Source organism: Neoarius graeffei, chromosome 27 (genome assembly GCF_027579695.1).
Source record: "Neoarius graeffei isolate fNeoGra1 chromosome 27, fNeoGra1.pri, whole genome shotgun sequence".
Taxonomy (NCBI): domain Eukaryota; kingdom Metazoa; phylum Chordata; class Actinopteri; order Siluriformes; family Ariidae; genus Neoarius; species Neoarius graeffei.
This window is the reverse complement of record NC_083595.1, coordinates 41,421,508-41,435,064: the sequence shown is the minus strand read 5'-3', so window position 1 is coordinate 41,435,064 and position 13,557 is coordinate 41,421,508. Positions and strand designations below refer to the sequence as shown.

The window sequence follows — 13,557 nt, the reverse complement described above, 5'->3', positions numbered from 1 at the left end:
TCTGTGTGGAGTTTACATGTTCTCCCCGTGTCTGCGTGGGTTTGCTCCGGTTTCCCCCACAATCCAAAAACATGCAGTTAGGTTGACGTGGGGCGGCCTTGGGCTGAGGTGCCCTTGAGCAAGGTACCGGACCCCTGACTGCTCCCTGGGCGCTCTGGTGTGGCTGCCCACTGCTCTGAGTGTGTGCGTGTGTTCACTGCTTCAGATGGGTTAAATGCAGAGGATGAATTTCACTCTACTTGAAGTGTGCATGTGACAAATAAAGGTTTCTTCTTTCTTCTAAATCTATACGATTGTGACCATTTTTTTCTGAGGGAAGAATCTGTGGTCATTTTCCACCCTACTGTGGGTAGACACCAAAAAACCTTCAGGTATGCATACATTTCTTTTTATTCCATTACTCCATTGTTTAAAATGTGGATAAAACCACACGAGACCAGTTCTGGCAAGACGTTCTCTCATGCTTGCTTCAACCCAAGTCCAACCTTTGCTGTTAAAATTTTACAGTTCTAGTTGTGAATTCACATTAAATAGTGGCGAATTTTAAAGATTACTGGCAACAACTGACCTTTTAGACTTTGACTTTTCTCAGTACTAGGAAACATTTAAAAAAAAATTGTTGTCTATAGTAATAAGACATATAGTACAAGTGAACATTAGGTGAAAACTCCTTCAACACTCCAAAAAAAGACAAATAGGAGATTTAAACAGTATGCTGGTACATTCCTATCATTTAAAAACCATTTGGACCCATTCCTATGTATAGCTTACCCTCCTATACCTATGCCCAAATGCACCAGTAAGTATGTCCGTCTACTTCACAGCTTTAGACTAATGAAGAATAAAACTAATGGCTGGTGAAAACATTTCTTGTCTCAGTTTTGTTTGTTTCCCATTTCTCTTGCAATAGCACACACTTGGCACTTTTCCCTCATTTTTCTGCTAACACAGCCTTTTCTTGGCCATTCAACTATGAGATCATGGATTGGGTATGTTCCACATGCTCACCGAGCTCGATATGTGAAAGAGCTGTACTTCACTTTCTAAATATGGTTTCAGCAGAAGGATATCAAATACAACACCAGCACGTTGTAGAGGTGTTGCCACAAAGTGTGTCAGTGTGGAGATCGTCATGAGGTTGACAAATGTCCATTTGTAAATTAAACTTTTGCACTATGGCTTGTGTTTGAATAGGAGCTGGGGCTGCTTTTCAGACAGGGTTTGTCTTTTTTAAAATAAAATGACCATGAAATGGAGATTCTCTGTGAAACATTCCTTCTTAGCCTTCTTTCTAAGTGTAATGTATATCTTTTTAAAAGGTCAGTAGCAACACATGACCTCAATTTCCCCCTCTGCTTTATTTTTTTCTATTGACCCCTCTAGCATTCTTCAACCTTTTCAGCCCTGAAAAATGAACAATGAAATTCCAAAATGATGAATAAATAAATAAGCCCTGCAATAGATTAGCGACCTGCCCAGGGTGTTCCCCACCTCCCGCCCAAAGTCAGCTGAGATTGACTCCAGCTTCCCCATGACCCTGATGGATAAGCGGCATGGATGGATGGATGGATGGATGGATAAGTGGTACAGACAGATAGATGGATGGATGGATAAGCGGTACATACGGATGGATGGATGGATGGATGAATGAGCGGTACAGACAGATGGATGGATAAGCAGTACATACGGATGGATGGATGGATGAATGAGCGGTACAGACAGATGGATGGATGGATGAATGAGCGGTACAGACAGATGGATGGATGGATGAATGAGCGGTACAGACGGATGGATGGATGGATGAATGAGCGGTACAGACGGATGGATGGATGGATGAATGAGCGGTACAGACGGATGGATGGATGGATAAGCAGTACAGACGGATGGATGGATGGACGGACGGACGGACGGATAAGCGGTACAGATAGATGGATGGGCAGTACGGATGGACGGATAAGCGGTACAGATAGATGGATGGACGGATAAGCGGTATGGATGGACGGATGGATGGATAAGCGGTACGGATGGATGGATGAATGAATAAGTGGTACGGATGGATGGATGGATGGATGGATGGATGGATAAGCGGTACGGATGGATGGATGAATAAGCGGTACGGATGGATGGATGGATGGATGGATGAATAAGAGGTACGGACGGATGGATGGATGGATAAGCGGTACGGCTAGATGGATGGATAAGCGGCATGGACGGACGGACGGATGGATGGATAAGCGGCATGGACGGATGGATGGATGAAAAAGCGGTACGGATAGATGGATGGACGGATAAGCAGTATGGATGGATGGATGATGAATAAGCGGTATGGATGGATGGATGGATGGATGGATAGATAGAGGAGATACATTTCATTTAGATGGCTGATCTTTTACACCATTACTGAAACTTATGGATAAGACCGTTTTCCTACTGGTGAATAAGGACTGTAGATACGTCCTAACTCACCTGAGAGTATGCTAACTTATGTGATGCATGTAGAAATACTTGTGCATATATGCACATTTATAAGGGTTAATATATTGACTAACTTTTGAGGGCTTAAAATAAAAAAATAAAAAGTGCTTAAAATAAAAAAAGCGCTTAGTATTGTGATGCAACACTTACTGTCATTCTGCTGCCATTGTACGCAAGTGTCTTCAAGTTCATTCCAGTCCCGTGGCTGTTGTACCTCATCATGGATATGCCACTATATTCTAAAACAGAAAAATTTACAAATAATAACTGTATATAGTACTTACATCTACATTCAAATTCGATCTGCCTTTTTTTTTTTAGCCAAAAGAACCACACTAACTCTGAAGGACACGTGACCCAAAAGGACACCGAATACGCCTTCATCAGGTCACTGAGTCATTCAAACAGATCAGGTTTTCAATTTAACCCAAGTGTCTCTACATTCCTCTCTGCCATGAGAAGTTCATATGATGTCCACATTCTTCAACTATGCACATGCCATCAGAGGTAAGACACTCCCCCAGAAGCGAAAGGGAATTTAGCGAAGTGTTTGGAGAACTGGACTGCTAATATCTTAAAAATACATTTAAACAAAACACGCTTACTGCAGGCAAGAGGATTTAAATGCTTTTTCTTGGTTACTTTAGTTCACTATTACTTTGTCAATTCTTCTCTCTCCACTTTATCGGTCTACACACCCACACACACCTTTCCCTCTTACTCCTAATTCAACCATAAAAGAGTTTCAGAAGTTGACTGGGTTTCAAAAAAGATGAAGTCAACTATGCAGAAATGAAAGTTAGGGTTGCGAGTGTGGGAGGAGAACCACAGAAATTGTTTGCTTCAGAAGCTATAGCTATAATCCACATTTTCCAATCCACAATGTAACATTCTCACCAGCGCAAATATTAAACTGTTCTTTTCTCTCATTAGATCTACATTTAGCCCTTAAAACTTGTACACAAGTTGGAAATTACAGGATTAAAGAACCAACCAGACTGTCAAGACACTATTCTCAGATTCAAAGCCAATAAAATAATCCCTTTTATAAATATTCAAATAAGACTACAATAAATGAAAAATGAACATTGATTTTCCCTTCATCATGAAATTGCACAAAACACACTTTTCTGTTTGAAATGATCCATCTGTTCCCCCCCCCCCCTTTTTTTTCTGTTTGTCGAGGGATTTGTTTATGGATTTGGTTACGTTTTATTTCTTTGTAAAAGATGGATGAACTAAATTACAAGCATGGTTGTCGATTTTTATTTAATTTCCATTTAAAATAAACAAAGAAGAAGGAAGAATAACATTCTGTAGGACAACCTGCCAATATAAGCGATCTTACGAAAGAATGCAAGAAATTATTGTATACCAACAAAGAAAAACCTAACTGCATATAAAACAGTAAGCAATTTGCCAGGCACGAGAATAAATTATTCTTTTTACACGCAAAATTACACACAGGATAAAAACTGCATCCCTCAAGTCAAGAAAGGAAATATGTAGCTGTGCTGCTCCAAAATGTGGAATTTCATCTTCCCATTGGGATGGCAGGTCTGATGGATTTAAACAAAAAAAAAGAAAACTGTGTGACAGCCAAGACTCTATATAAGCATCTTTATGCATTTACTAGTCTACCATCACGGGGGGGGGACCACAAGCATTAAAAAAAACCGGTGTTAATATCTTACAGAGAAAAATGAGAAGGGCATATAGTAGAGTGCATACCTCTGCCAAGCCACATCAACATCAAAATCATTGAACCCAGGATCATATTAAAAGTTGTACACCAAATTTAATCAAAACCCGTTCACTACTTTTTGAGTAGATGAAAAAATAAAATAAAAATAAATAAATAAATGAAAATCCTGGCTCCACATACATATCTGGATTTGCATCAAAATCTAATCAATTGTTCTTTGGCCCATGGCTCAACTTTCCACAAAGTTATCATAACATTTCATCAAGAATTTCATCCGTTCACTACTTTTTGGGTTACATTGGGAACAGACAAAACAAACAGAGGTGAAAACATCACCTCCTCTAATAAAGTTGGCGGAGGTAACAATGCTTTAAAAAAAAAAAAAAAAAAAAAGGTTGTATTGCTTGTGCTCATTGGGGAGCAATACATTCCAAAATGTTTTCAGTCATAAACTTAAAATATGTTTTTTTTTAGGAAAGTGTACAGGAATACAATTACAACAAAATGTATTAAGAGTTTTAAAAAAAATCTCCACATTGTCAGTCTTATGTTGGTAGCTTGAAAGTGGTTAGATTGTAAAAAGACCAGGCGAGCCAGTTTGCATCTGTATGAGTAGCACGCTGTGTGAGCACAATCGCTATCAGGCACGTTAAAATGTAAATAACTTTTCTACAATTTCACCAAAACTCATTGAATTTTCAGCATTGTAAGAGAACTCCCTAAAGTATTATTCAGCAAAACCCCAGAATGATAGCACAAATCTAGAATTTTTAACAGAATTTTAGTTCTTAAAATTTAACGTAATTATGGACGTCATGCGTAACACGTGAAAAATCACTTTGAATGCGGTTTTGAAAGTTTTGATCAAATATTCTCTATAATTAAAAAAAAATAAAAAATAAATAATAATTCGCTTAAATATTATAAAACACAGTCTTTTAATGTATCAAAAATAATTTTGATAAAGCAAGGAAATTCGGAAGAAAATTTGTTTTTTCTTTTGCTTGTTGTGCGCATCATGCTACCAAAATCTAACGAACAATTCCAACTTTCATGGACTTGTAGCGCGAATAAACCTTTCAAAAAAATATATAATACTTCTCACCCAGTAAATTACAATCCTGGTGATTTATATCCTCGTAGCTTCAGTAGATCTAGAGATTTAGTTGATTTAGTAAATCCCAAACGCTGTGAAACACGCCAGCCATCTATGGTGAGAAGTGCTGCTGTAGTTGAGAAACTCTCATTTCTCCCGCTTCCAACTAACTCCGTGACCCAGACCAAAATAACAATGTCATGCTCATCACTTAAGGATGATTTATGCCAAGTTTCACGGAAAAATACAGCGAAATAAACTTGCTAGAAGCATTTTTCAAAATCCCAAACATTATGAAACATTTCTGAAATCATAGGGTTTCAGGTTACAAATTTCGAGAACAGAGAAATTGCGGCGCAAAAGTTTGCCACTAAACTCGCGAAAATACTCCATCCTAGCAAGTTTCACAACCGAACTAGGCTACGTGACGGTCCGTGACCACCCAGGAATGTTCTAGAAGGTACACTTCTAGGCACGTGCGATCGAGAAAGACGCCACGTGAAGGTAGTAAAGGTAGCATTTCCACTGTCTTATGACATTTTTGCTTGTTTTAGTGCGATAAACAATGCATTATGGGTAATCATTAAAATGCTGATTTCAAGGTTAAAATGGGTAAAAACAAGTAATTTATATAGATATTGTAAAAATTGTGCCTAATAGTTATTTCAGTACATAAAATCAAAACCTGAATTTTTAATTTTTTTCCCCATGTTACACCATTGTGCATCTATAGCATGCTACTCATCCTGGTTTTGGTGAGCCTGTAGCACTGTCGCCTCAGATTCCTATTCTTGGCTGACTCAAGGTTTGACGTGCATTTTAAGATGCTTTTCTGCTCGCCATGGTTATAAAGGGAGTTGTCATTTGAATTGCTGTAGAATTCCTATCAGCTCGAACTTGTCTGGCCATCCTCCTCTGATCTCGCTAATCAACAAGGTGTTCCTATTAAAGTTGTTGGTGAGTGCATTTAAACCATGTAGGTAGATTATAAATAAAATATGACAACTAAATTTTATACACACACACACACACACACACACACACACACGTTAAAGCTAGACGGTCTTTCGATTTCATAAAATCGGTGAAATTTAGTTCCCTCTGAAATTTGGTCATTGTGATTCATGTTTATTTCTGTAATATCCAACCCCCCCCCACACACACACACACGTCAACCTATACGGAATGTCCGTATTTTATACGGATTTGATTCAATAAACGTAGTATACGGGCGTATAAATAAAGTTATACGGATTCTTTAAAAAAAAAAAAAACTTCAATATTTATTTAGAGCTATAATCAATTCCCACGATGATAAAAGAGCGCATAACATTTACAAACGTACTGTACACCACAGAAAGCACAGACAGCCAGTAAAGAGTCTTATGAAATTGCGCGTTATCTTGTGGTAGCGAGACTTCGTTCCACTTTTGATCATGCGCACACCGCATTGCGAGAATCCCGCTAACCGTGAAGTAACATTTCCACCTGAGCGACTTTCACTAGTGACTGAAAAGATTCTGAATGGGCACTCCGGCAAGATCAACACAGACACTTGCTGTGACCTGCAGCCTAGTGAGGTATTGGTGCAGACTGCTAAAAAAGCAGTCATGGAGTACAATTCAGAACATTAGAGTGACACTTTGTGTTTTTGTCAAACATTGGAGCTTTGTATTCATTCTGAAGGTTTATTGTTATTAATATTGAATAAAAAGTAACTGGGATATATCATTGTTAATTATCATTCAAATTTTAGGTAAATTATTTTAATTTGCATCTTATACGGATTTTATAAGGGAAATACGGATTTTGGAGGTTGGTTATACAGGTTTGAGTGACCAAAGGTTGACATGTATGCACACACCACACCAGGCCATTCTGTGTCTGGTAAGGCACTTAATTTGAGGGGATCCCTCACAAGTAATGTGCATGAAATCGCTCGCTTCATGCAGTCAAGCAGACAGAGGAAGTCTGTGTGCGCATACACAGGTTTACCACCTTCTTCTTCTTTTGGGTTTTATGGCAGCTGGCATCCACAGGGGTTGCATTACTGCCATCTACAGGTTTACCTTTGACTGTGCACTGACAGTTCCATCATTCTGTCGCTAAACGAACAGCTGATCACATCGAGGTGCTCGCTGACTGCCGATATTTATTAGTTTGGTCCTGCGATTCCTTTCCTTCACAAAGTAACGTCTTTTCTTCTCGCTTTCCATTACTGTAGTCAGTCTTTCATGTTTCATTCGCACACTCATGTCTTCCATTTTTCTCTCCCGTTTCAAATTGTATCCCACAATGCCTTGTGTGAACAGGGAAAGCCCACCACGTGATGCATGATGTAGTATCTTGAATTGAGTCATGGTGAAGCAGGAAAAAATAGAGGAGAATTTAGGGCCACGCGGCCCTAAATTCATTAACTGTTCTATTTTTTTTTTTTTTTTAAACTAATAAAATTGGAAATCTGTGATTTGAATTCAGTAGCTTTCGGTCCACTAAAAAATAATTGGGTGTCAGGAAAATTCTTTTTTAAATGACCTACACTTGAAAAATCTGAAAGGCAGTCTACCTTTAATGTTATATTTAACTATTAATTATACACAATACAATCAGTTATGTATTGTTAAATGTTTTGTCAAAGCAGGTGTTGTTAAATAAGACTGGCTTCGTTTCATTATCATGACTTGGATCAAAAACATCATATTTATGAGCCATTTGTGAATATGGAAAGGATTCCCAAACCTATACTCACAAATGTGTGGTGTGAGATTTCTTTTCAACCGACAAAGCAATAATGAATAAAATTACTTGTGTCTAGCTAGACGTACAGCTGTGGTCAGAAGTTTACATACACTCATCATGGGCATGAAGGTGATGGTAATTTTGGGCTGTTAATGATTTCCTTGAACTGTTCTTTTTCCAAGGTGGAATGATCGTACAGCATACATCTTTAATGACTTCAAAAAAACAAGAATTGAGTGCACAAGTTTGAATTTATTTTGGATTTTCTCTAATCCACACAGGGTCAAAATTATACATACAGACTCAAATACATAGAGTACATCCACTTAAATCTGTTAATGAGTGGTGCTGAAGGTTCTACAATGTCTTAACCTGACAAGGCCAAGGCCTATTAACTTCTCATTAGTGATCATGATTGACTACAACTGGTAGTTTATCTTTGCCAGCATAAAAATGATTTGTTCGACAGCACTCATTGGATTGACCAATACTCAGAACCATGGGAAAGTCCAAGGAACTCCGTGAAGATCTAAGGCTACATCCACACGACGAGATTTTTTTTTTTTTTAAATATCGCGTCCACATGGGCAACGGATCAGTAAAATATCAGGTACATATGGCAACGCAACGCTTGCTTAAAACGATGCAATACACATGCCACACCTCTACGTGCGCTGTAAGACGGTCCCATCGGAGACACCAGAACAATAGAAGAAGTACGGCGCATGCGCATAAACCCCTTCTTCTACCCGGCGTCATAGACATATAAACAGACGCCGCATTGAGCCTGGTGGCCCGTTGCTGGGATAGGTCAGTGTGTCCGCCATATTGGATGTGGCAAATCTTCCCCGTAAACCAATGCAAGTAAATGGACTGAACTTCATAAAGCCCCTTTCTACAATAATATTTAACTCGATGCCTTTTATTCACCCATTAAGACACACACGTATATATTTGGGAAACAAACAGGCATCAAAACACCACAACTTTTAATGTAATGGTTATAAATAGTGTGCGAAATACCCGTCAATATTCCGTGGGAGTTTTTTTTTTTTTATTCCGCTGCTACTATCGTAGGCTACTAACGATATCTACACATCAAGGCATGTTTTGGAGCTCAGCGGGGATCGTGTAGAACAGCGGTCCCCAACCTTTTTTGCGGCACGGACCGGTTTGATGTCAGACAATATTTTCACGGACCGGCCTTTAAGGTGTGGTGGATAAACTGTGGTATTTTCTAAATATAGTAATAAACGTGAATCCACTGTGTACTCGTATGCAACTTTATTAGCAGCATCCTCGTAACATCGCGTCAGCAACATAACATGAGTAATGTCCTCTCTCCAACATTCTTGGTCACTGAGATAAGCGTCTTGACATGCGTCAAGAGCAGAGCATGTGAGCGGAGCGGACGAATTTTGAAAAGAGCACGGAGCAGGATTTTTTTTTTTCAAGGATGGGAAGGATGGAGCGAGGCAATGGCCCGCTCCAGTTTCGCCCCGTTACCGCTCACATCACGAGTCTGAAGCATGCCCAACGTGGCTCAGAATGAACGACAGCAGTGTTTGTTTGCCACCTGCGCTCCGCCTGCTCATGATGTGTTTAGAGGCGGCTCGGAAAAACGCGTTTCCACGTGTTAAAAATTAATTAAGTTGTTGTAATGGCTGTAAAAAGTGCGGGGGACAGAGGGCAGAGATACGGGAAGTGCTCCGCGTCCGCTACGCGCATGCGTGCACATATTTTTTGAGCGAGCGTGGAGTGGGATGCAATCTTGGTGGAGCGCTGAGCGGCAACGGGCAAAGCGGCATGGTGCGACATTGAGCGGGGAGCGACCACCTCCGTGAGCGAGGACCGAAATTCTCACCGCTCCACTCCGCTCACATGCTCTGGTCAAGCGTGAGTTATAGACGGATGTAACGGAGAGAATCCGGTCATTTTTCAAAATCAAACATCGTTCAGACTCGGATAATGAATGAAACGGAAATAGTGCAGGTTATTTATTCTTTCTGTGTGGCCCGGTACCAAATGACCCACGGACCGGTACCGGTCCGCGGCCCGGGGGTTGGGGGCTGCTGGTGTAGAATAATGTGCTGTGCTTACGCTGCTGAAGCTGTGCCGTGCCGTCTCCGCATCACTTTCATTAAATGCCGTGCAGATAGGCTATAAAATGTCTCCAAAAACAATTTTTGCAATATACAGTGCTATATGGAAAAAAATTCAATTAAACCATATTACAATGGGATTGCTCAATGTGATTGCTTCACAGTCTGACATGCTTCCAATCTCTTCTATTTTTGTGTGCGCCATCACCGTCTGACAGCTGGTGGTGAAATTGGTTGGGTGGGCTATGAAATAAATTATAAATTTATTTATAAATTATCAATTGTTTGGAGACCGGTTTCACCGAGCGGCTATTATGCGCGAGACTTCATATTAGCCACAAAGTCAGAAAAATCTGTTCGTAAAATTACGTTATAATGACCAAATACAATGAAAAGTATTTTTCCAGTCTCACCTGTGAAAGGTAATCCCATGTGATCTCATTTGGACGGTAAACCTGTTGGTACAGTTAAACGCAGCACATGAATGAGGCATCTTTATTCTCCGCTTTGCCCCATCCAATATGGCGGCAAGGATGACGTATGATTCTACGCGGAAGGCGGCGTCTATGTTTATATGTCTATGCCCGGCGTGAAGCACTCAGTCATGTGGTTGTGACGTCATCGTAAACAAATCCGTTCTACTCATCCAGACAACTTCGCAACGGCGCCGTTGCCAGATCTTTCCACTCTGGAACCCGTTCTCAAAAGATTTCGTTTTGGGGCACCCAAAACGCCGGTGCCGTGTGGACGCCAGGCCGAAACGATAAACAATTTTATCAGATTCACCTGAATCCGTTGCCGTGTGGACAGGGCTTAAGAGATTTATGCAAGTTGGGAAGGTCTCTTGGAGCCATTTCTAAAACAACTGCAGATTCTAAGATCATCAATTCAAACAATTGTACATAAGTTATTCGGATGTATCACCACTTTGGCAAGGTCTGGAAGAAGACCCAAACTTTCACCCTCAGATGAGAGGAAATTGGTTAGGATGTTCAGGAACAACCCAGAAACCACCAAGGCTCAAGCCTGCCATGAACTGCAAACTGCTGGAACACCAGCGTCACTGTCCATAGTGAAGCGAGTTTTACATCGCCATGGACTAAGAGGGTGCCAACCAAAGAAGCCCCTGCTCCAGAATCGGCACCTTCAAGCTCGACTGAAATTTTCAGCTGCCCACATGGACAAGCCAAATGCCTTCTGGGGAAAAGTTTTATGGTCAGACAAGATAAAGATTGAGCTATTTGGCCACAATGACAAGAGGTATGTTTGGAGGAGTAAAGGTGAGGCTTCCAAACCTAAGAACACTGTACCAACTGTCAAGCATGGTGGTGGTAGCATCATGCTCTGAGGCTGCTTTGCTGGCAGTGGTACTGGTGCATTGCACGAAGTGGATGGAATAATGAAGGAGGAGGACTATCTCCAAATTCTTCAACTTCACCTCAAATCAACAGCTGGACTGTTCAAACTTGGACACAATTGGATGTTCCAACAGGACAATGATCCCAAAAACACACATGAAAACTGGTTTTGGAATGCATAAAGCAGGCTAACATTAAGCTTCTGGAATGGCCTTCCCAAAGCCCCAACCTCAACCCTACTGAAAATTTGTGGACTACTCTTAAAAAGCCAGGTCTGTGCCAGGAAACCAACCAATTTAAATGAACTCTACCAATTCTGGCAAGAAGAGTGGTCAACTATCCAGGTGCAACTTGCTTTGGGACATTTAGCCAAATATTAGTGGGGGTGTATGTATATATTTGGGCCTGTATGTATAATTTTGACCCTGTGTGGATTAGAGAAAATCCAAACTTGTGCACTCAATTCTTGTTTTTTTGAAGTCATTAAAAGATGTATGCTTTCCATCCTGGAGAAAGAACAGTTCAAGGAAATCATTAACAGCCCAAAATTACCATGACACCAGGGCTTTACATTAGCACCCGCCCACCCACCCACCCGCCAAATGCGGGTAAAATTCGGCTTTGGCAGGTAATGACTTCTCACTAGCCACCTTGGCAGGTGGTTTATTCTGTGGTATGACAATATATTTTAATTGTAGGTTTCTCTGAACGCATCTGATATAATAAACGCATTGCAATGTAATATTACATGCCTACAACTCCCATGAGCACCTGCATAAACATTGACATGTTAGAATTGTTTAGAACGTTCGTTAACGTCGCAGATAAAATCAATGATACGGTAACCTGCGGTTAATGAACAAAGCAACAAAGTTGATGACGACTGACAAGCGCACTGTGTGGCGGCATATAGCTGGTGTAGTGGCAGCTCCTTCTACCTCTGCATGCCACCAAAGGAGCGGGTGAATAAGCAACCAGTCTGACGGGACAAAATCTTCCAACTCAGAATCTTCGGTTTAAAAAGTTTACGGACAAATAAAACATACAAAAACAAACAATTTCCTAGTCTATTTCTACTGTGGTGAGCTTAACTGGTCGGTGGTTCTTTCTTATGTTGGTCCATGCGCCGAGCGCCGTGCGCCTGTCAGTAAACTGTATCACCACCACCCGACCTTCTGAATTAGAAAACGTCACGTCACATGACTTATATACATTACTGTATATCACGTGCATTACCCGGTAGTGATTAAACACTCTTTTACACAACACTAAACTAATATTTCTTCCTTTATGAATTTACACATTGTGCATCAAAATAATATTCTAAGAAAATAAATAAATTTTATATTATACACACACACACACACACACACACACATATATATATATATAAAAATTATGGCTCTTACATTTCCGGCCCCTAATTGTTTATGCTATGGGCTGAACAATTACCAAACTTTAAATTACACAAGAGCCATCAAATATGAAATGTAAGCTTAATCTTAAGTGTTTCAACTAAGATTTCTTAATCATGAACTTAAACTATCAAAATTCAAATTATCAATTCAGTCCAGTTTAAAGAGTCCTTGAAATCTTCATATTGACTCTTGAATCAAATAGAGCTTACTCGCTGGTCTGTCCAGCTGACTGGTCTTCGTCTGCACAACAGCTCGCCTTACCACACCTTTCGCATCAGGCAAGGTCTTGGTGACCCGACCCATTATTCAGGAGTTGCGCGGTGCAGCGTCGTCCGCTATCAAGACGACATCTCCCTCTTGAAAGTTCCTCTTGGGTCTTGACCACCTTTGCCGATTCTGGAGTGACGGTAGGTACTCTTTGAGCCACCTGGTCCAAAACAGATCTGCAATATATTGCACCTGCTGCCATCTTCTTCGAGAATACTGGTCATCCCGGGAGAAGATTCCAGGAGGAATGCTGGGTTGTGCTCTCAAAAGTAGTAAGTGGTTCGGTGTCAAGACGTCAAGATCACTGGGGTCGTCTGATGCCAGGGTGAGAGGCCTGTTGTTAATGATAGACTCCACCTCACACATGACGGTAAGCAGACTCTCATCATCCAGTGAC

General features: G+C 40.5%; 1 protein-coding gene across 1 annotated transcript in view; it reads right to left on the bottom strand.

Moving 5' to 3' along the window:
• The window catches only part of pkp3b (plakophilin 3b), a 78,714-nt gene that overhangs the window by 33,553 nt on the left and 31,604 nt on the right, over positions 1-13,557 (bottom strand). The window contains exon 2 of the mRNA XM_060911694.1: positions 2,626-2,714. Coding sequence (XP_060767677.1) covers positions 2,626-2,714 — 89 coding nt within the window. The remainder of the gene's footprint in view (positions 1-2,625; positions 2,715-13,557) is intronic.